This window comes from Triplophysa rosa, linkage group LG14, assembly GCF_024868665.1.
Source record: "Triplophysa rosa linkage group LG14, Trosa_1v2, whole genome shotgun sequence".
Lineage (NCBI taxonomy): Eukaryota > Metazoa > Chordata > Actinopteri > Cypriniformes > Nemacheilidae > Triplophysa > Triplophysa rosa.
This window is the reverse complement of record NC_079903.1, coordinates 3,645,499-3,668,472: the sequence shown is the minus strand read 5'-3', so window position 1 is coordinate 3,668,472 and position 22,974 is coordinate 3,645,499. Positions and strand designations below refer to the sequence as shown.

Here is a 22,974-nt window from a genome sequence, read left to right as displayed (position 1 = left end):
TAAAAAGACAATCATTTTCATCAACTTCAGACAGAAACCAGCCATTTTCAGGCAGAAGGGAATGTGCTGCTATGCAGAGACTTTAATACCAGGACAGGGACAGGCTCAGAATCGGATATTATAGACACTCATGGAAATAATCATATCCTGAAAGCCAACACACATCTCACCCCCACCACCACATCATGGAACAACCCTGACAGGACTGTCAACAAAAACAGTAAGGAGTTAGTGTGTCTCTGTCGAGGTCTCGGTCTGTATATCATTAATGGTAGGATCCGAGGGGACTCTATGTGTCAACACACATACTGCTCAGCTCTTGGTGCTAGTGTTGTTGATTACGACATTACAAATTTAAATCCGTCCACTTCACATGCATTCACAGTCAGAGCACAGTCTACCTTATCAGATCACTGCCAAATAAACGTGTTCCTTAAGAAAATTCAACAACCTGATAGAACTAACTAAAAGCCCAGCAATCTGATCAAACTGAACCCAACACTCAAATGGTCACCAAAGTGAGAATATGAATTTATTAGTGCAATTAGCTCAAAAGAGATTTAAAACCAAATCAATAGATTTCAAATAACACAGTTTACAACAAGCAAAACCGACATAAATACTGCCGTGCATCAAATAAATCATATTTATGATAGGTGTATAATTAAAGCTAACCTACTATATAAAAACAAGAAAACTAAACTAAAATCTGGTTTGACAAAGAATGTAAAATTAAAAGAAAACAACTCCGACAGCTATCCAACCTAAAACACAGAGTCGCACAAACCAAAAATCAGACAAAAGTATTGCGAAGCACTTAGAGATTACAAAAATATACAATCCACTACAAAAAACAACATTACCTTAACCATACCCTCAATGAAATCCAAGACTCTATTAGTAATAATCAATTCTGGGAAAAATGGAATAGTCTAAATAACAAACAAAACCAGGATATACCCATACAAAATGGAGAACTATGGAAAGACTACTTTAAAAACCTGTTCAGAGAAATCTCCTCAGATAGTCTTACACCTGATCAGAAAAACCTACAAAATAAACGTAACCACTTAGAATCGATAATCAAAAACAACCAAAATCCTTGAAAATATATGATTAGTTTGAAACAATTAAATGAAGCACTAAACAAACTAAAACCCAGGAAGGCATGTGGTTTAGACAACAGCAGAACAGAAATGTTGAAGCACTGAAAAATTCACAGTTTAAATATGCAACCATGTTGAATTGCAGAACCTTAAAATGCGAGCACTGTTAATACAATGCAGCTTTTTTCAGTTAGTGCTATTCAGCACGTCTTTTTGCTTCAAACACATTTGTCTCTATTTTACTTCCATAAGCACAGTCCTACATTACTGCAGGAGGCCCTCCTAAAACAATTTAATCTGATATTACAATCTGGACACTTTCATGAATCATGGAATACAGGCTTAATACAGCCACAATACAAAAGTGGAGATCCAATTTTGGATTGGACCCAAATAACTACCGAGGCATCTGTATGAACAGTAATCTGGGGAAGACTTTCTGTAATTCCTGAATACTTGAATTCAAGCTTTATTTACCAAACAAAATGTCTTAAAGTGACCATGAAACAGAAGTTGCGACTGACTTCTTTTCCGTATCGTGACGTGTATCCGAGTGTAACGGATTCTGAAATTAGACAAAATGTAGGGCGGGGCTTTATTTTGCCCTTTCCTTTTTGATTGGCTTGTTGTAAATTGGGCCTGAAGGGAGGGCTAAAATGCCTGGCCATTGGACAGTCAGTATAGCCCTACCTCTTTTTTGTTGCTGACGTCATGTGGTGAAGAGTTGTTGTTGAGAGGGGGAGAGGAGCTTAACGTTTTTGATTAAAGGTTACAAGTGCAGATTAATTTTTAAAAAAAAAAGGTGTGCACGGATAAATAATTTTTAATAATCACTGCAACACTGTGTAAAACCCTTAGAATTTTCCTGTTTGATTGCATGGTGACAAAGTAAAAGTCAGATTGGATTTCTTCCAAACCACCGCACCACTGATCTACACACTACAGACATTAGTCAATGAGCACGTCCATCATAAAAAGAAAGGAAACATGTATGCAAGTTTTGTTGATTTAAAAAAAGCATTCAATTCGATATGGCATGGCGGTCTATATTATAAAATTCTACAATCAGGCCTAGGAGGAAAAGCTTATGACATCATTAAAATCCATGTACACTGTGTCAGGACTGAGGCCTGAACCCGGCATAATACAAAAACTCTGACACACTGAAAACAAATGCAGAGTTAAAATTGGCGATAAAAGAACATAATTTTTCACTCAGGGGCATGGAGTAAGACAGGGATGCAACTTGAGTCCAACTCTGTTTAACTTGTATATAAATGAGTTAGCCGTGTTACTGAAACAATCTGCAACAGCCGGTCTCACGTTAAACAACTCTGAGGTGAAATGTCTTCTGATGATCTGGTGCTGCTGTCAAATACTGCCGAAGGTCTACAGCAGAGGGGGGCAAACTACGGCCCGCGGGCCATATACGGCCCGCTGAAAACTTTCATCCGGCCCGCGAGCCACGAGGGAGTTTTTTTTTAAATACTGCATTTGAGTAATGTTTTGGTTCTGAATTACTAATTTGATGCAATACAAGCGAACGCCAATAGGTGGCAGTACAAACGCACGCAGTACAATTAGGGCCTAACGTAGAATTAGAATGCATTGGTAATAACTCGGACGTTAATGAGTGAAAATGAGTGTGGCGAAAAAAAGAAAAGTGGACTCTGAATGTCGTGTGTTCAGCGAAGAATGGACAACAAAATACTGCTTCACCAGTATCGGACAAAAGGCGGTATGTCTAATATGCCATGAAAGTATTGCCGTTTTTAAAGACTACAACCTCAGTCGTCATTTTTCAAGCAAGCATTCGAATTATGCTGTGAACCTGTCATCTGCAGAAAAGGCAAACAAGGCTTTAAGACTTGCCACAAACTTAAAAGCCCAGCAAAATACATTTACGAAACAGTGCGCAATTCAAGAATCTGTGACGAAAGCTAGTTATGTAGTGGCACATAAAATTGCAAAGCACAGCAAGCCTTTTTCGGATGGGGAATTTGTGAAAAACTGTATGGTGGAGACTGCTGCCATACTTTGTCCTGGTTCTAAAAGTCAGTTTGAGAAAATTAGCTTATCGCGGAGAACAATCACCAGGCGCGTTGAAGTTATTGACGAGGAGCTGCTCTCCGAACTAAAAAAGAAAGCGGACGGCTTCAGTCTTTTTTCTATCGCACTGGATGAAAGTACTGACATCGCGGGCACTGCTCAACTTTTGATTTTTGTCAGAGGAATAAAAGAAAATTTCGAAATATCAGAGGAACTTCTTGGGATGGAATCAATGATGGGAACAACCAGGGGTGTTGATTTATATGACAGTGTGTCCGTCTGCCTGGGGAAAAATAACCTGCCATGGGGAAAGCTGACAAGTGTCACAACGGANGTGAGTGAGTGAGTGAGTGAGTGAGTGAGTGAGTGAGTGAGTGAGTGAGTGAGTGAGTGAGTGAGTGAGTGAGTGAGTGAGTGAGTGAGTGAGTGAGTGAGTGAGTGAGTGAGTGAGTGAGTGAGTGAGTGAGTGAGTGAGTGAGTGAGTGAGTGAGTGAGTGAGTGAGTGAGTGAGTGAGTGAGTGAGTGAGTGAGTGAGTGAGTGAGTGAGTGAGTGAGTGAGTGAGTGAGTGAGTGAGTGAGTGAGTGAGTGAGTGAGTGAGTGAGTGAGTGAGTGAGTGAGTGAGTGAGTGAGTGAGTGAGTGAGTGAGTGAGTGAGTGAGTGAGTGAGTGAGTGAGTGAGTGAGTGAGTGAGTGAGTGAGTGAGTGAGTGAGTGAGTGAGTGAGTGAGTGAGTGAGTGAGTGAGTGAGTGAGTGAGTGAGTGAGTGAGTGAGTGAGTGAGTGAGTGAGTGAGTGAGTGAGTGAGTGAGTGAGTGAGTGAGTGAGTGAGTGAGTGAGTGAGTGAGTGAGTGAGTGAGTGAGTGAGTGAGTGAGTGAGTGAGTGAGTGAGTGAGTGAGTGAGTGAGTGAGTGAGTGAGTGAGTGAGTGAGTGAGTGAGTGAGTGAGTGAGTGAGTGAGTGAGTGAGTGAGTGAGTGAGTGAGTGAGTGAGTGAGTGAGTGAGTGAGTGAGTGAGTGAGTGAGTGAGTGAGTGAGTGAGTGAGTGAGTGAGTGAGTGAGTGAGTGAGTGAGTGAGTGAGTGAGTGAGTGAGTGAGTGAGTGAGTGAGTGAGTGAGTGAGTGAGTGAGTGAGTGAGTGAGTGAGTGAGTGAGTGAGTGAGTGAGTGAGTGAGTGAGTGAGTGAGTGAGTGAGTGAGTGAGTGAGTGAGTGAGTGAGTGAGTGAGTGAGTGAGTGAGTGAGTGAGTGAGTGAGTGAGTGAGTGAGTGAGTGAGTGAGTGAGTGAGTGAGTGAGTGAGTGAGTGAGTGAGTGAGTGAGTGAGTGAGTGAGTGAGTGAGTGAGTGAGTGAGTGAGTGAGTGAGTGAGTGAGTGAGTGAGTGAGTGAGTGAGTGAGTGAGTGAGTGAGTGAGTGAGTGAGTGAGTGAGTGAGTGAGTGAGTGAGTGAGTGAGTGAGTGAGTGAGTGAGTGAGTGAGTGAGTGAGTGAGTGAGTGAGTGAGTGAGTGAGTGAGTGAGTGAGTGAGTGAGTGAGTGAGTGAGTGAGTGAGTGAGTGAGTGAGTGAGTGAGTGAGTGAGTGAGTGAGTGAGTGAGTGAGTGAGTGAGTGAGTGAGTGAGTGAGTGAGTGAGTGAGTGAGTGAGTGAGTGAGTGAGTGAGTGAGTGAGTGAGTGAGTGAGTGAGTGAGTGAGTGAGTGAGTGAGTGAGTGAGTGAGTGAGTGAGTGAGTGAGTGAGTGAGTGAGTGAGTGAGTGAGTGAGTGAGTGAGTGAGTGAGTGAGTGAGTGAGTGAGTGAGTGAGTGAGTGAGTGAGTGAGTGAGTGAGTGAGTGAGTGAGTGAGTGAGTGAGTGAGTGAGTGAGTGAGTGAGTGAGTGAGTGAGTGAGTGAGTGAGTGAGTGAGTGAGTGAGTGAGTGAGTGAGTGAGTGAGTGAGTGAGTGAGTGAGTGAGTGAGTGAGTGAGTGAGTGAGTGAGTGAGTGAGTGAGTGAGTGAGTGAGTGAGTGAGTGAGTGAGTGAGTGAGTGAGTGAGTGAGTGAGTGAGTGAGTGAGTGAGTGAGTGAGTGAGTGAGTGAGTGAGTGAGTGAGTGAGTGAGTGAGTGAGTGAGTGAGTGAGTGAGTGAGTGAGTGAGTGAGTGAGTGAGTGAGTGAGTGAGTGAGTGAGTGAGTGAGTGAGTGAGTGAGTGAGTGAGTGAGTGAGTGAGTGAGTGAGTGAGTGAGTGAGTGAGTGAGTGAGTGAGTGAGTGAGTGAGTGAGTGAGTGAGTGAGTGAGTGAGTGAGTGAGTGAGTGAGTGAGTGAGTGAGTGAGTGAGTGAGTGAGTGAGTGAGTGAGTGAGTGAGTGAGTGAGTGAGTGAGTGAGTGAGTGAGTGAGTGAGTGAGTGAGTGAGTGAGTGAGTGAGTGAGTGAGCGAATGAGTGAGAGAGTAAGTGAATGAGTGAGAGAGTAAGTGAATGGGTGAGAGAGAGAGAGAGAGAGAGACTAGGGCTGTCAAACTATTAATAGTGAGTGAGTGTGTATGTGTGAGTTAAAGCGAGAGACAGAAAGTAAGTGAGTGACGGATTGAGAGAGAGAGACATCATTATACTCTCTCTCTCGCTTTTTTCTCTCATAGTCATGAAGCTTCAGTGAGTTCAGAAAACAGTCAGTAACTCACAGAACATATGACATTACACGTGTTTAAAAACACAGAGGATAAGATGAGACAGAGAAAAGATATTTCTGATCTCTAGCGTGTAATTGTTTTGTCTAAACACTGAAGAGTATGTTTTCATACTCCTAAAATAAGCGTTCACGCTAACAAGATGTAAATGATAGTGATTAAGAGCAATTACTACATCTACTGTCTAAACAAACCTTCCCTCAGCTCATCACCACAGGTCTTTACATTCACAAGGAATTGATCTGAAAACACTCACAAGTTCACCAGTACTGTATGTTTCATCAATTTAAGAAATACAAAAATACGTAAATGAGACATGAATCTCTGCTGAAACTGGAGTGAGAAACCTCTTCATCTGATCTCTATTTAATCTCACTGCTGTCTAGGAAGAGCGATCGAGATCTTAAAGAGATCTGCGATTTCTCTCTCCTGTTGGAAACACATCACAAGCACATGAAAGAGCCTCAGGGTAAAAAACAAGGCAATATCCTCCAGAACACATTCTGTTGCCTACACCGGCCTCAATACAAGCCAAATATTGATTTATTCTGCCATGCTCTTCATTGTACAGCTAATTAAAACTATTCCAATTCATAATGCAATTATCAGCCAATGATCCAACGATCAGCGACATGTCTCAGCTGAGTCTCCATTCAGCTCCGGCAGCTGTGGACGCGGTGAGAATCTCACAGTCGGATCGAGCCTCTCGATTACGCTATCGAGTGTTTCCTGTCAGCTGTCCATAGAATAATCAACGGTGTATGTAACACGACTGGATGTTATTGATCGTGTTTGGTACGGCTGTCGGGTCACATGCGTCTGTGATGAGCCACCGGGTTAATTAACACCTCAAACAACCTGTGATGATGTTTACACATTACAATTTTACATAACGTCACTGTCCTTCCGAAACCTCGTATCTGCAAATTCGCTGTTTCTCCAAAAATGGAAAAAAACACTGAACTTTTTAAATGATTAAATACTGTGTTGTCAAAGTTGCCAAGCACTTTTTAATACTTTTTATTTAGATATTTGCAAAACCTAGTGACAAAAATAAAGGGTGACTAATAATATTTTATGGCAAAAAATACAAATCACGAAATTTGGAGGTACGAGGTTTCAGAAGGACAGCAGCAATAATATTTATATGCTTTACTTTCATGAACAAGGAAGTCAAGTCAAAATATAAAATGAAAAATAAAATGTTTTGCATCGTCATCTGTATTCACAAATAAACAAAATGAGACAAACGGAAATAAACATGGAGGTGGATGTTAAAAGTACATCATCAAAGAAAAGGCTGCAGCGTTTGGCTTTTGTTTTGTATGTAAGGCACCCTTCTTAATAACCGCAGGACCTGCATTAACACTGCAGGAAAACCTCAGAATTCACTTAACACCGCAGTGAAACATCTCCAGGCTGAATTCTGAATGTTTTTAATATATGCTTCACACTTATTTCCCTCATGCAGATGAAGGAATATAATGAGAAGGTGAAATGTTTCTGACAGCAGCGTAAACTCAACTCATCTCCACTTGTTCTTCATGTGCGATTCAGCAGCGGGGGCCACGTCTGCAAATCCACACCAAATACAGTATACTAGAATATATTTTATTCTGTGCATAGTATGTACATTTTCAGTCTGCAAAGCCCAATTATATTTCTCTAAATGTGCAGTATGCAACAGAGCATCCCACAATGCAATGTGCCCAACTTTACTGATAAACAGAAATTAATATCTGCTTGATTTTGAACACATTTTTTACTTATTTCATATGACTGCCAAAAGAGCCACAAAACTGAATAAAAAAAAAGCAAAACAACAGTTTTTATTTCTGAGATATCTGGACACCACCGACTATAATATATGAAAACATGAAACTGCATAATGCATACCGTTTCACATGCTGCTTATAAAAACAGTAGGTACTGTATATTCTGTGTGTAGTATGCAGTATGAAGTCCTCAGTACATTAGAACAAGGGTTCCCAAAGTAGGGGTTGCAAGGCTGTGAGGGAAACTTTTTTTTAATTATTAGAAATAGCGTATTTAATCAATAAGGGGCAGTTTCCCGAACAAGGATTATCTTAAAATAAGACTAGGCTTTAGCTAAATTAGGATATTAAAGTTGTGTTAAAAAACATACTTTACAAAAAACATTACTGGTGTGCATCTTGAGACAAAACAATCGCACTGATATATTTTAAGATATGCCAGTGTAAGTTGTTTTCGTTAAAGACGCCTCTAACATTTCAGTAACTATCGTACTAGCCTTAAGGCCTGTCCGGGAAACCGCCCCTAAGTGTAACAAAATATAAAAATATTAGTTAAGTTAAAAATAAAACCATGCAAATAAAACCCATCAGCCCTTGGAATTTCCTCCCCCTCGATCGTGACCCCTGATGTGATTACGTCACATTAACAACAGTAGCAACCGCATTAGGTAAGGTGCAGCAAGTAAATTTACTGCACCATGTTAAACAGTACCATGTGCACGCAGATTATTTTTCAGGCTTCAAGTTTAGAATATTTGTATTTGTCGAAATGAAACATTGGTTAATATCGACCAAAGACAAGGCAGGGAGGCCAGCAGAGGAGGGCAGAGAAGTGCAGCAGTCAGAAGGCCATTGTCCTCAGGTATGAAAAAAAGTTTGCATAAAGACTACATCCATCAGCACTCGAATCAGTTTGATGAAATTCGACCATTTGTAGTAATAGTTCATAGTTTATGTATAACAACAAGTAAAGTAATGAGTAAATAACTATAAAATAATATTATGTTAGATTGTGTTCTTTTGTGTTGTCGTTATGCGTGTGTTTGGATAGACCTAATAAGTGCATGTGCGCAGTTGCATGGAAAGTTTAGTATACTTTACCCACCTCCGAGGATAGTAGGGGTCTCGAGTCACTGGCACTGTTATTTTGGGGCTCGCGGGCTGAAAAGTTTGGGAAGCCCTGCACTAGAGCACACAGCCCAATGGCTCAACCAGAGTTTAAAAATGAATGAATGCTGAAAGTAAAGCAGACAGATTTAACACATGAACATCCCGTCGAAGCTGACAGACCTGCAGATGGGCTGTAAATTGCACTCTGGTGGGTTTTTAAAACAGGCGAGTGTGAAGAATTGGAGCCAACCTCCATCAGATGTGAATGCTACCTGTTGCATGACTCACTGTGGATGTGTTTAAAATGTAATAAAAATTTATTTCAGAATCATTTCAGAAGGATTTTGTACAATGTGAATCGTATAAGAAAACGTACAATTCTCAGAAAAAAGCAGTAATGAAGCCCCACCCCTATCCTTAAAACAAACTGACTTTGTATTGATCGGTAACACTTTAATGTAAACCATTATCAAATTATATTTATTAAGCATATTATTTAAAATAATAATAATAATACAATAAAAATATTTAATAAGCACGTTAGTCGTTTCATTTCTGTATATATCTGTTGCTGGAGCAGATTATTTGAGGGTCTGTCAATCAAAATGTATTTTAAGGTGGATGCTGCTTTGAAAGGTACCAGGTACCACTATCTTCGGAGCTGAATGCTCTCTATAGCTCTGCCTGCTAACAAACGCTCATTTCTTGGCAGAAAACAAAGTGGGAATCACCCGTGAGACATCTCTCTCTCTATCTGTCACTCTGTCTTTTTTTGTGTCGTTGCATGCTGTCATTTTCACTCAATGAATCACTTCCAGTCTCTTTTTCCTAATGCTGCTGATCAGGAATGTCTTTTCTACTGATGTCTCACTTTATTGTGGTAAGTACGGCTTGTTTGAACGTCTTGCTCTGCCGCTAAAGTTAATTTCAGCTCCTGATTCACTTTAGCAAGAATTCCAGCCCATTACCACAGCAAACAATAGCTGCTAACAGCGCTCGGCTCCAGAAGAACGTCTGTTGCCACGGTTACGTTAGCACACTAGCGCATACCCCCGTGTACTCTTACACTGATGGAGCACAAATCAGTAGCTTCTGACTTCACTGTGACATGGGCTTTTTCTGCGCCTTTCTTTGCTCTGAAAGTGGTTTGGAAATCACAAGTGTTTGCCCTAGAAAGCAATGAGACTCAATGGAGAGACTACGCTCTGAGAGCCAGTCATCTCACCTGTCTCGCACAACAGATCTCAACAATAACTCAGACTCTGCTCAGAAGAGGAACAAAAGAAATCACATTAATGTTACAGATGTGTATTTAGGAAAATAAAAACAGATGCTAATGAGACTCATATAACTTATTGTGTCAACAACTGTCTAATTTGCATCTATTTTGAGTTATTATTACTTAGTTAATACGACCAGTTTGATTGATCTTCCTTGGAATTAACAATAAAAAAAGATTTAAAAAAATGAAAACTGAGTAATCAGTTTTTTTTGCAAATGAACTCTTCAAATACAACCTCTGAGCAACCATTAATATTTTCCTCTGTGAGATTTTTGTAGGTTATGAAGTTTACAATCAGCATCCCTGAAATCATTTTCAGAAATAAAGCTTGTGCTGCAAGGACAAATGCACACCCTGTATTGTTGGGTTCCACACCTTTCTGAACGTTTAGCAGTCACATGTATCCCTTGAACCCGTCTGTCTCAGCAATAAATTGAAGTTTGATTTGGGGAAGTGAGGCGTGAGGACCAATCACGACAACACAGCTTCTTAAAGAGCTAGTATTGATCTCCATGTGTCTCAAATCAGCTGGTTTCATGCTAACATGATTCACATGATAAACAGAAGGGAAGTGTTCACCGCTGCTCAGTTTGGGGAGAGAAACGCAGACACAGAGCACGAGACCAGCGCCAGGCTACCCACGTGCTCGACAAACAACAACACAACCCATGTGCAGAAATACCCCGACCAGACCAAGACCATGACAGTACCCCCCCCCCACCAGCGCCCCTAGGCGCTTTAGGGAGGGGACTCACCTCGTCTCCGGTGGAAGTCCACGATCATCGACTGGTCTAACACATCCCGCGAGGGGATCCACGACCTCTCTTCTGTGCCATAACCTTCCCAGTCCACTAGATATTGAAAGCCCCTGCCTCGATGGCGGACATCCAGCAGTCTTCTGACGCTATAGGCCGGGATACCGTCTACCAGATGAGGGGAGGGGGGGGGTGGGTCGAGAACTGGTTGGGTTGAGGTGGGAGGTAACCACGGGTTTAACCCTGGACACATGAAACACAGGGTGGACTCGACCAAGGGATGGAGGGAGCTTGAGCCGTACGGCCACTGGGTTAACCACCTTGGCGATCCGGAATGGCCCAATGAACCTAGGTGCCAGCTTACGGGAAGGCACCCGGAGAGGAAGGTCCTTGGTAGAGAGCCATACCCGTTGACCACACACATAGGCAGGAGGAGAGACCCAGTGGCGATCGGCCGCTGTCTTGGTCCTCATGGAGGTCTGGGCCAAAACCTCTCTGGCCCTCGTCCATGTCCGGCGACACCGCCGGACGAATGCCAGAGCTGAGGGAACCACAGCGTCGAGTTCCTGGGAGGGAAACAGAGGTGGTTGGTAACCAGACGCACACTCAAATGGGGACATACCTGTGGCTGAGGCGGGCAGGGAGTTGTGAGCATATTCCACCCACGAGAACTGTTGGCTCCAGGAACTGGGATTGTTGGATGTCAGACAGCGGAGTCTCCGTCCGAGTTCCTGGTTGGCTCGCTCACATTGCCCATTGGTCTGAGGGTGGAAACCTGACGACAGACTCGCTGAGGCCCCGATCTGTCGACAGAATTCTTTCCAGAACCTAGAGTTGAACTGATGACCCCTATCGGACACGACGTCGACCGGAAGGCCATGAAGGCGGAAGACGTGGTCCACCATCAGTTGGGACATCTCTCGGGCGGATGGAAGCTTGGTAAGAGGGATGAAATGGGCCGCCTTGGAAAATCGGTCCACCACCGTGAGGACTACAGTGTGCCCTCTAGACGGGGGAAGGCCAGTAACAAAATCCAGAGCAATGTGTGACCATGGCCGAGAGGGGATAGGGAGAGGGCGTAGCAGACCTGGGGGTAGGCAGCGGGAAGTCTTGCTTTGCGCACAGACCGGGCAAGCCAACACGAATCACCTGACATCGATGGAGACCGATGGCCACCAAAACCAATGGCGCACAGACGTCAGGGTCCCCTTAGTTCCTGGATGGCCAACCAGCCTGGAGGAATGACCCCACTGGAGGACCTCTGAACGCAGCGGAACGGGAACGAACAGCCGACCCACCGGACACCCTTCTGGCGCTTGCACCCCGCGACCGGCCTCCTCTAGCCGCCGCTCGATTTCCCAGACAAATGCCCCGACGACTCTCTCCTGGGGGAGGATAGAGTCGATGGGACTCTCTTCAGGTCCCTCGAACAGACGGGAGAGTGCGTCTGGCTTGATGTTCTTGGAACCTGGCCGGTACGACAGGGTGAAGTGGAACCTGCCAAAGAACAGTGCCCAGTGGGCCTGGCGGGAGTTCAGTCTCTTGGCTGAACGGACGTACTCCAGGTTATTATGGTCCGTCCAGACCAAGAACGGCTGCGTCGCTCCCTCCAACCAGTGGCGCCACTCCCCCAAGGCTAGCCGAACCGCCAGCAGCTCTCAGTTGCCGATTTCATAATTCCGTTCGGCGGGGCTGAGGCGATGGGAAAAGAAAGCGCAGGGGTGCACCTTCTCGTCATGACCGGCGCGCTGGGACAAGATAGTTCCTACTACGATATCGGAAGCATTGACCTCGACAATAAATTGGCGATCCGGATCTGGAAAACAGAGAACAGGAGCAGAGATAAATCGGGACTTGAGTTTATCAAAGGCTACCTGCGCGGAGGAGTTCCAGGCGAACGGGATCTTGGAGGTCAATACGGTGAGCGGTGCGGCCACTTGGCCGAAATACCGGATGAAACGCCTGTAAAAGTTGGCGAACCCCAGAAACCGCTGCAGAGCCTTACGAGAGTCGGGAACTGGCCATGCGGCAACAACCTTGACTTTAGCGCCGTCCGGTCCAATGCCTCGCGGTGAGATCACATGGCCGAGGAACGAAATGGTATCGGAGTGGAACTCGCACTTCTCCGCCTTGACAAATAACTGGTTCTCGAGAAGACGCCGGAGAACCTCTTTGACGTGTTGGGTGTGTTCCTGGAGAGAGGGGGAAAAAATAAGAATGTCATCCAGGTACACAAAGACAAAACGGTTGATAATGTCGCCCAGCACGTCATTAACGAGGCTCTGGAAGAAGGCAGAGGCATTAGTCAGTCCAAACGGAAGGACTAAATACTCATAGTGTCCCGATGGTGTATTAAATGCTGTCTTCCACTCGTCCCCCTCGCGGATGAGAACTAGGTGGTAGGCGTTGCGGAGGTCTAGTTTAGTAAAGACCCGAGCTCCCTGTAAAAGTTCGAAGACAGACGACATTAGGGGTAAGGGGTATTTATTCTTTACCGTAATCTCATTCAAACCTCGATAATCAATACATGGGCGTAGGGAGCTGTCCTTCTTCTGCACGAAGAAGAAAACCACACCGGCTGGCAAGGAGGAGGGGCTAATGAGCCCGTCATGCAACGAGCTGCGGATATAATTCTCCATGGCCTCTCTCTCCGGGGCCGAAAGGGAGAATAACCGACCCCTGGGCGGAGAAGTGCCGGGAAGTAAGTCTATGGCACAGTCATAGGAGCGGTGAGGAGGAAGAGACGTGGCACGGGACTTGAAAACGGTTTGGAGATCAAGGTATTCCTCCAGGACCCCGGTCAGGTCGGCGGCATCAACCTGCAACATAGGAGACACAGGGACAGGAGAGGGAGCAGGACCAAGATAAGACACATGACAAGCAGGGCTCCACGTAAGAATAGAAGTGTTTACCCAATCAATGTGAGGATTATGCTGTGACAACCACGGATGTCCTAATACCAGAGGTGTTGTGGGGGAATCGAGGATGTACAGCTTAATCTTTTCACAATGATTACCCAACAGAAAAAGACTTGTGTAAGGAGTAGCGTGGGTGACGGTGAAAAGTGCAGCTCCCGTAAGGGTCACGGCGGATATAGGAGGATGCAGAGGAACTGCAGGGATTCCCCACTCCTGAGCGGTGGCTCTATCCAGGAAATTCCCTTCGGCTCCTGAGTCAATGAGCGCCTGCCCGGCGTAAGTCTGACAGCCGTAGGTGAGACGAAATGGGAAAGTGGTGCGTGGCGAGGGAGAGATTTCAGAGATGGCGCCCACCCGGACTCTCCGATCTATGGATGGGCGTCGGCTTTTGCCGGACATTGTGCCACGAGATGACACGTCTTGCCACAGTAAGAACAGAGACCGTCCACGAGGCGCTGCTGCTTCTGAGCAGGGGTAAGGCATGAGCGGCCGATCTGCATCGGCTCGGGTCCTGGTGAAGCCTGTCGGACCGCGTTCCCTCCCCAATCAGGCTCTCGGTCGATCTCACGGTTGGACTCGCGACGGCGCCAGTCCAGAGGAGAAGTGCGGCGTCGGCGTCAAGCAGAGATCCGGCTCTCTACCCTGAGACATAGGTTGATGAGGTCTTCGAGGTCCCGTGGTGAGTCCAGAGCGGCGATCTCATCCGTGACGCTGTGGTTAAGACCCTCAAGGAACCGAGCGCGTAGTGCCCCCAGGTTCCAGTCACATGCGGCCGCCAAGGTCTTAAACCGGATGGCATAGTCGGTGACTCTGCCCCGACCCTGAGTCGCCCGAGAGAGGGCGGCTGCCTCGTCGCCACGGACCGAGCGGTCAAACAGGCTGGCCATCTCGGCGCGGAAATTTCGTAAAGACCGGCAACAGGGATCTTGGGTCTCCCAAACCGCAATTCCCCACTCTCGAGCTCTCCCCGTAAGAAGTGTCAGAACGAACGCTATGCGGGTTTCCTCTGTGGCATACCGTCGTGGCTGGAGGGCGAAGACCAGAGCGCACTGCGACAGGAAAGCTCTGCAGGAGTTGGGATCTCCGTCGTAAAGAGGCGGGCTGTTGGCGTGTGGTTCGGGCTCACTTAAAGCACCGCGAGGCGTTGGGTGTTGCGACTCTCCGGCTTGAGCCGATCCTCGGAGGAGTTCCGCCATCTGGTGTTGCAGCGCGGCTACCTGTCCTTGCAAGGCATCGACCTCCTGGGCAGCGACGGACAGACTGTTGCCTGTTGCCCTAGCAGAACGCCCTGTTGCTGGAGAGTCGCCCGTAGTGGATCCGGTCCCGCTGGGCCGTGAAGTTGGTCTGACCGTTCTGTCATGGAAGAAGCACAGAGACGGCCCAGATGCGGTGAAAACCAAACTTTATTAGTACAACACTGGTAGAGTTCTGTACAGACCCAACTGCGAGCGTTTCAGCCCGCAATGGTAAGAGGTGAACACTGTTCGTGGAAACAGCAGTAGCGACCCAGCCGCGAGCGTGCCAGCCCGCGGTGGTGAGGAGTGCGGATCCCGGAGGGAGTAGAACACGGCGTCGAGGACGGAGGATAGAGACTCAGCGAAGATGAGCAGGATAGAGAGCCGGGGTACCTCACTCAGCCCGAAAGCCGTGTCGAGAATTCGGAAGTGGATTCCGGCGAGGGAGAAGATTACCAATCCTCCGGGGAACCACTGGTAGCTGACGGCTGCGGATGATCTGGACGCCCACGGGAGTTGCCGGGAGACAGGGATGTATCGAGGTGACAGACAAGGTAAGCAGAAATCAAAACGTGACTAGACTGTGGCTAAGACAAAACAAGAACTTTATCAGACGTGCCGCGGCAGCGTCTGGGGCAGTCTGAACTAGCTAACAAGAGCAACGGTCAGACAACGGATGAGAGACACAGAGGGAAATATATAGGGGAAACATAACGAGATGTAAGGATAATCAGGTGTGGGGTAATAACCGGGAACGAGTGCTTAATGAGTAATGAGGCAGTAGGCGTGTGGGTGTGGAGTGGAAATTCACCAGTGCGGGGAAGTCTAAGGAGACACGGGGCAGGGAGAGAAACGCAGACACCGAGCACGAGACCAGCGCCAGGCTACCCACGTGCTCGACAAAAAACAACAGAACCCATGTGCAGAAATACCCCGACCAGACCAAGACTGTGACAGATACATAATTTACCATGTTAATATCTACCCACCTATTCACAGAGAGCCAATGAGGAAAAATAAACACGATTTTTCCATATAATAGAAGAACTGATATTTAGTGTAAAATCAATGTGATCCTTTATGAAAGGTCCATTGTAGGGGTCAAAGGTTAGACGAAGGTGAAAACTAAATTATGACTGACACATACAGTTAATGGACGTATATGATACAATGTTTTAAAAGACCTTAGCTTTAGTGTGATCTTAGCATTGGCCACAGTTTATGTAGTTTTATAGCAACCATTGCTTTCAGCTTGAAAAACAAATCAAAGGATATTTAAAGTTTAAAGTTTCATCCATCACTGTGAGAGAGACATGTGGTCCTTACAGGACAAACACTGGACCTTAAATCATGTCGGCGATCTGAATCTGCACTGGGCGCTATCAATTTTTTTATTCTCAATGCGATAGATGGACATGATATGTTACTTGAACAAGCTGTTTAGACCAATCAGCAGTGATGAGACTCTAATACACGGCTTTTAAAAGATTTTATCCCCCATCATTTGAGACAGAGATGTGAAGTGCTGTAAAGCGGCATCCGTCCACACCACATATGTCAACTCAGCCTTTCCATTTTCATGTTCTAATGTTAATCTGCCACATTCAGAGATTACAAAACAACACACATATGTAAATTCAGAGGAAAATGACGCACTGGGAGGATGCGCACAGTGTCACATGAAAGCACAAAGAGCTTTTTCATTGGCTCTAATATGACGGTCACATATCTTGTTGCCATATTAACACAAATGGTCTTTCATGTGCAAATTTTGATTAAGAAAGTTTCCCACTTTCACTCCACACACACAACAAAAAAAATATTTAAAATTATGCATTCACTTTCTACACTGTAAAAAATGATTTGTTGGTTTTTTGTTTCGACTTATAATAAATTAATTAAATAAGTTCTGATGGCGTTAAAAATATTAGTCAACACAACGAGTTTGCATCAAATTCATTTATTTAACTAATATTTTTAAGTTGAACCAGGTAACTTTTTAAGTTGAAACAACAAAAAACAAATCATTTTTTTACAGTGTGCTTTTGTAGTGTAATTTACTTTTTAAAAGAGCATCAAGTAATTCTTTGTTTATGTTGCGCTGTCATACATTTACATTTACATTAGTCATTTAGCAGACGCTTTTATCCGCAGCGACTTACAAATGAGGTAAACAATGGAAGCAATTGGAACAAAATAAGGACAACAAGTCCTAAGCTTTTTTTTTTAAGGATAGAAAGAGTAGAAAAGAGAAAGAAGTCAGAACTAATTGGTCAGGTGCTGACGGAAGAGATGTGTTTTCAGACGATTCTTAAAGATGGCTACAGAATCTGCTGATCTTGTAGCAGCGGGCAGATCATTCCACACATGTACGTGAGAGTGATTTTTCCCTTTTTGGGATGATACTACAAGATATTGTTCATTTGCAGAGCGTAGGGATCTGGCGGGTACATAAATCCATATTAGGGAGTGAAGATGGGGGGTGCCGAACCAGTGGAGGTCTTGTAGGCTAAGAGCAGAGTTTTGAATTTGATGCGGACGTCTATAGGGAGCCAGTGTAACTTAATGAAGAGAGGAGTGACGTGTGCTCTCTTCGGTTCATTGAAGACCACTCTTGCCTCTTCTGGATCATCTGTAGAGGTTTGATTGTGCAAGCTGGAAGACCTGCCAGTAGCACATTGAAATAGTGCGGAAAAGAGCAACTGTCCAAGCAGTGAGCCCTGAATCACCCCTGTATCGAGATGTTGGGAGTCAGAGACCTCACCTCTCCACGATACTCTAAATGACCTACCTGAGAGGTAAAACTTGAACCATTGTGGCACCATTCCAGAGACACCCATAGCCTTGAGGGTCGACAGGAGAATGTGGTGGTTAACGGTGTCATAGATCCAGTAGGATGAGTATAGATGATTTAGAGGCTGCTCTTGCCAATCTCAGGGCTTCAATGACCGACAGCAGCGCAGTCTCAGTGGAACGACCGCTCTTGAAACCAGACTGGTTGATGTCCAGGAGGTTGTTCTGTGTGAGAAAGGAGGAGAGCTGATTAAATACAACACGCTCAAGAGTTTTGGCAATGAAGGGGAGGAGAGATATCGGTCTGTAGTTATCTAACAGTGCAGTGTTAAGAGTGGGTTTCTTTAGTAGCGGGGTAATACGGGCCTCTTTGAAGACTGTGTGAAATGTACCAGTGGTGAGAGACGAGTTGACAATGTGGGTCAGAGCAGGAACAATCAATGGAGAGATGGCCTGGAAGAGATGAGTGGGGATGGGATCTAGTGGGCAGGTAGTCGGGTGGTTAGAAGAAATGACCTTGAAAACGTCATCTTCAGATAGGAGAGAGAAAGAGGGGAGCGAGCATGTGTCGGGGATTTGGGTGTGTTCAAGAGGTGGCGGCACAGATAACTGACTGCTGACGATGGTCGTTTTCTTTTCAAAGAAAGACGCAAAATCATCAGCTGGTAAGTCGGATGTGAGTGGACAGGAGGCAAAGAAGAGCAGAGAAGGTTTTAAAGAGAGTACGTGAATCAGGTGAGTTGTTGATTTTAGCGTGGTAGCACTGAATTTTCGCAGAGGAGACATCAGCAGAGAAAGAAGAGAGGAGAGACTGATCGAGACAGAGGTCAGTAGGATCTTTAGATTTGTGCAACTTTCTCTCAGCAGACCTGAGCGTGCCGCGATGCTCACAGAGAACATCAGATAACCAGGGGGCAGAAGGGGATACACGGGCATGATGTGACATTAACACTCGGTTACTGATATCATTGCAGAAAAGCCTGATTCTCAGTCAGACACACTTCATTTCTTCCACTAAATGTGTTGAAATGCCAGCTCTGTTACTGAGGTAAAGCGTGTAGAATTTGTCTGGTCATTTAATCTTTTAATATGTCCGTCTCTATGAGTGCACAATAAAACACTTTTGGCCCCAAGTTCTTATGACAGAAGACAATTCCAAACACATTTGAACATAATGTACTCACCTATAAATCTCTTCGTGTTAATGAGTAATAAAAATTGCGAGCTCCTTATACAGGTTTTTCACCTATGAATATTGATTTCGCTTAAATCCCCTGAGAGCTAACCTAGATTAAACCACAAAGATCATTAATCATTCAAAATACCTTTCAGAGCAGCACATGCAAGCTTAATTTAGACGTAAGCGAGCTATACGCACGTATATTTTAATCACAGTTAAATATAAAACCAAATGACAGCCAGCAGAAGGAACATGAAGTGAGAATGAGAGGCGGGAGCTTCGTTAGGATTCAGGTGATGTTGTGTGTTACTCCACTGAGCAAATGACTGTGTCCGTCTTAACATCTATCATCGCTTCTGTCGCCAAAAACATTACAGTCCAGTTACAACCTTTATCAAGCCACGCTTCAAGTGCACGCAGATGGACCATGTCACCTGTGAAAGTGTGTTTAGGACAGAGATTGAAGGGAGGAAAGTGCACGCGTGTGTCAAACTGAGCATCTCATCAGACTGTTCTTTAAAGGTGCCATGAAATAAAACCACAATTTTAACACAAGCTTTTGTAATATAAGAGGGAATCGCATTCACGCAAACATCATGTAAGTGTCGGAACTGAAAACGCCCTTGTTACTGAGATTACAACTGTTATTGACACCTGGCCCAGCGAACGCATTTATACTATGCGTCACTATTGCTTTGTTAGAGATCGCTTGATGTGCCCTGAGCACTATTCGCACAAGATTAGTATTACCTGGGGACCTCTAGTCATTTGTATTAATTGCAGAGGTTGTCTGTGATCTTAAGCCCGTACGAATCGGGATGTCTGTGATTTGGCGGGCTCATATATAATTTTTCAAGGTTTTATCCACCGTTTGCGAATAATGGAAGCTGTTTTGGTATTATTTCGGGTGCTGGGTGATATCCATAAGTTACCGGGAGTCTCCCGATTGTTTATTTATCATGAAAACTCTCTTAACATTTGAGACCCGCGATCGCGGTGATCTTCTGTCCGGTTCGCGATCACGGGTCTCAAATGCTGACAGTTACGGTCATATATCATTAAACGCAATACAAGCATAGGCTATACAAACTATACGTAAAGCTTTGCCATCACATCCGGGAAATAAGTCAGTAAATTTGAGTAAAATCATCCTGTGCGAATGCACCACATGAAATACTGATGTGGGGAGGTAATTTATAAATCACAGGAGGTCTCCAGATAATACTAATGCCGTGCGAAAACTGTGAATGGTGCTAATGTGTAACCTAACGTTACGTCTCTAACCAAATTCACAGAAGGCTCCAACTACGCAAACTGCTATCCAATCAAAGCGGTGGGCGTTTACTTCCAAGTGTCTTCAATGCGGCACGCCTATTAAAACCGAGCATTTGTAGAGCTGGCCTCAAAAGCCGGGTATAGAATAGCCTATTACTTATTGATTTTTATGTTTTATAAAGGCAGGGTAACTGATTTCCGAATTATGCTTTAGACAACTGAGTCGGGCCGAGTACCAAAACAACATTGTAGCCAATCAGCAGTAAGGTGCACAGTGCACAGGACGGACATTAGCCGAGCTGAGCGCTGATGAAAGCGAAAGTTGGGGATAGGGGTGTGTTTGTTTTGGTGATTTGAACAACAACAACGGCTAAGAGAAATCGGACACCCCGCCTTTAATGTAAAAACCACGCAAACGTCATAAGTAGACCTCATACAACAGTATAAAACAATAAACAAGCCCAGTTCATCACACCTTTAAAATACTACCACAGCAGGTTTCTCCATTCCCTTCTGTTTGAGATAAAATGTTTCCAGAAGGGTCAGACTTGAGTGAATTCACAGAGTTTATACGTGTAATCTGTCTGTGGTTCTTATGTGTGGATTATACGAATATATGGAGAACTGTGCTTTTAAAGCTTTAAGGTCTCTGGAGACACGTATTGACAACAATTACACACATGACCGTAACAATCTCACACAACTAGTTTTAACTGACATTTTTATTGGATACATCTGTCTACTGGAAAGTATTCATAACCTGCATATTCTCAAACCTCGATGGACTACTTTATAACCTGAAGAGTTTGCTACACTGCAACAAAACACACTCTCTCTCTGTGACACATGGTTTTTTTGACACTTCAGTAAAAACAGGCTCATGGCACCTCATCAATTGCAACTCTTAATTGGTCCCTGTGAAATCCGTCTGTCTGTGGTTCGGTCTCTGTGTCTGTAAATCAATAGAGAGACAGTCGAACGCTCTCGGCTTATGTCCTCTGTCAGAACGGACTCCTGCTGGATCAGAGCAAACAACAGCTTCATCGTCATTGATGTTTGTCATTGATCTCGGCCCTTTCACTGCAAAAAATGACTTTCTTACTTAGTCTTTTTTTCTTGTTTTCGAGTAAAAATGTCTAAACATTCTTGAATCAAGAAGCATTTTCTTGATGAGCAAACTGACCTAAGAAAATAAGTCTTGTTTGTAGTCAAAAAATATGAAATTTCAGTGAATTTGTGCTTAAAACAAGCAAAAAAATCTGCCAATGGGGTAAGAAAAATAATCTTGAAATAAGGTTGACCTTTTTCTTAGTCACTCAATTCAAGATTATTTTTCTTACCCCATTGGCAGATTTTTTTGCTTGTTTTAAGCACAAATTCACTGAAATTTCATATTTTTTGACTACAAACAAGACTTATTTTCTTAGGTCAGTTTGCTCATCAAGAAAATGCTTCTTGATTCAAGAATGTTTAGACATTTTTACTCGAAAACAAGAAAAAAAGACTAAGTAAGAAAGTCATTTTTTGCAGTGTTGTGTGAACGTGGATCTGATGCAGTATTTGTGGGACTGATTGAAATGAGTTCTAAACAGATCTCCAGAAGGTCAATATATGGTTAGTATGAATCTTAGAGCTTTGTCAATCTCAGACTGTCCATGAAGTACGCAACTGTTTTGCAAAAAGACATTGTTTTCAAGAATCTGTGCCTGTCTTCTATAATGGCAGGACAAAACTTAACTTACTTTCTGACTGTAAAACTCCCTATATATATATATGAAGAGTTTGGTTTCAAAAAGAGATAACTCCGTTTTTAAAGGAGTCATATGACACGGCTAAAACGAATATTATCATTTGTTTTAGATGTAATGCAATGTGTATACACAATTTACAGTTAAAAAACGCTGTATTTTCCACATACCGTGCATGGTTGTATCGCTCTGAAAAGCGAGGTGTGCTATGATTGGCCATTTAACCAGTGCATAGTGATTGGTCGAATACTGCAAGCATGTGACGGAAATGTAACTCTTCTTACCATATTTGGAACATCAGGTTCCAAAGCATTTGTACTGACAGGTATGCCCACCTTACTTGCGTATATATTTGGGCAGTCCTAGTCAAATCATACCACAAACTGACGTTGATTTGTGGGGGTGTGGTTACACGAGGCCTTTCAGGCAGGTCTGGGTGAGCATTCGCTTTTAGATAGAATGCATCTTTTGTTCCGACACTTTAGTTTTTGCAATTTTACATGTCTAATACATGCATGGGCAACTTATAACACACCAAAGACACAGAAAAACACGTATTCGTGCCACATGATCCCTTTAAAAAAAATTTAAATCATGTTTTTTTATTGTGCATTCCAATTAATGCAATTAATCAAACTGCTGTTGGTTTGTTTTGATTTAAGCAATAATAACAAAAAAATACTGCTAACTAACACAAGTTATCTCATTTTTGGATCTCAACTCTTCATATATAATTATAAAAAAGTGAATTCGGAAATCACTATATATAAAGCTCAATTTATACAAGTACTAAATATAAAGCTCCATTTTTATAAGCATTATATACAGGTGCTGGTCATATAATTAGAATATCATCAAAAAGTTGATTTATTTCACTAATTCCATTCAAAAAGTGAAACTTGTATATTATATTCATTCATTACACACAGACTGATATATTTCAAATGTTTATTTCTTTTAATTTGATGATTATAACTGACAACTAATGAAAATCCCAAATTCAGTATCTCAGAAAATTAGAATATTACTTAAGACCAATACAAAGAAAGGATTTTTAGAAATCTTGGCCAACTGAAAAGTATGAACATGAAAAGTATGAGCATGT

General features: G+C 43.8%; 1 protein-coding gene across 1 annotated transcript in view; it reads right to left on the bottom strand.

Annotated features, from left to right (window-relative positions):
- LOC130565183 (immunoglobulin superfamily member 11-like) overlaps positions 1-22,974 on the bottom strand; it is a gene marked incomplete at its 3' end in the record, with an annotated part of 195,667 nt that overhangs the window by 121,169 nt on the left and 51,524 nt on the right. Inside the window, exon 2 of the mRNA XM_057351769.1 lies at positions 17,665-17,891. Coding sequence (XP_057207752.1) covers positions 17,665-17,713 — 49 coding nt within the window. The remainder of the gene's footprint in view (positions 1-17,664; positions 17,892-22,974) is intronic.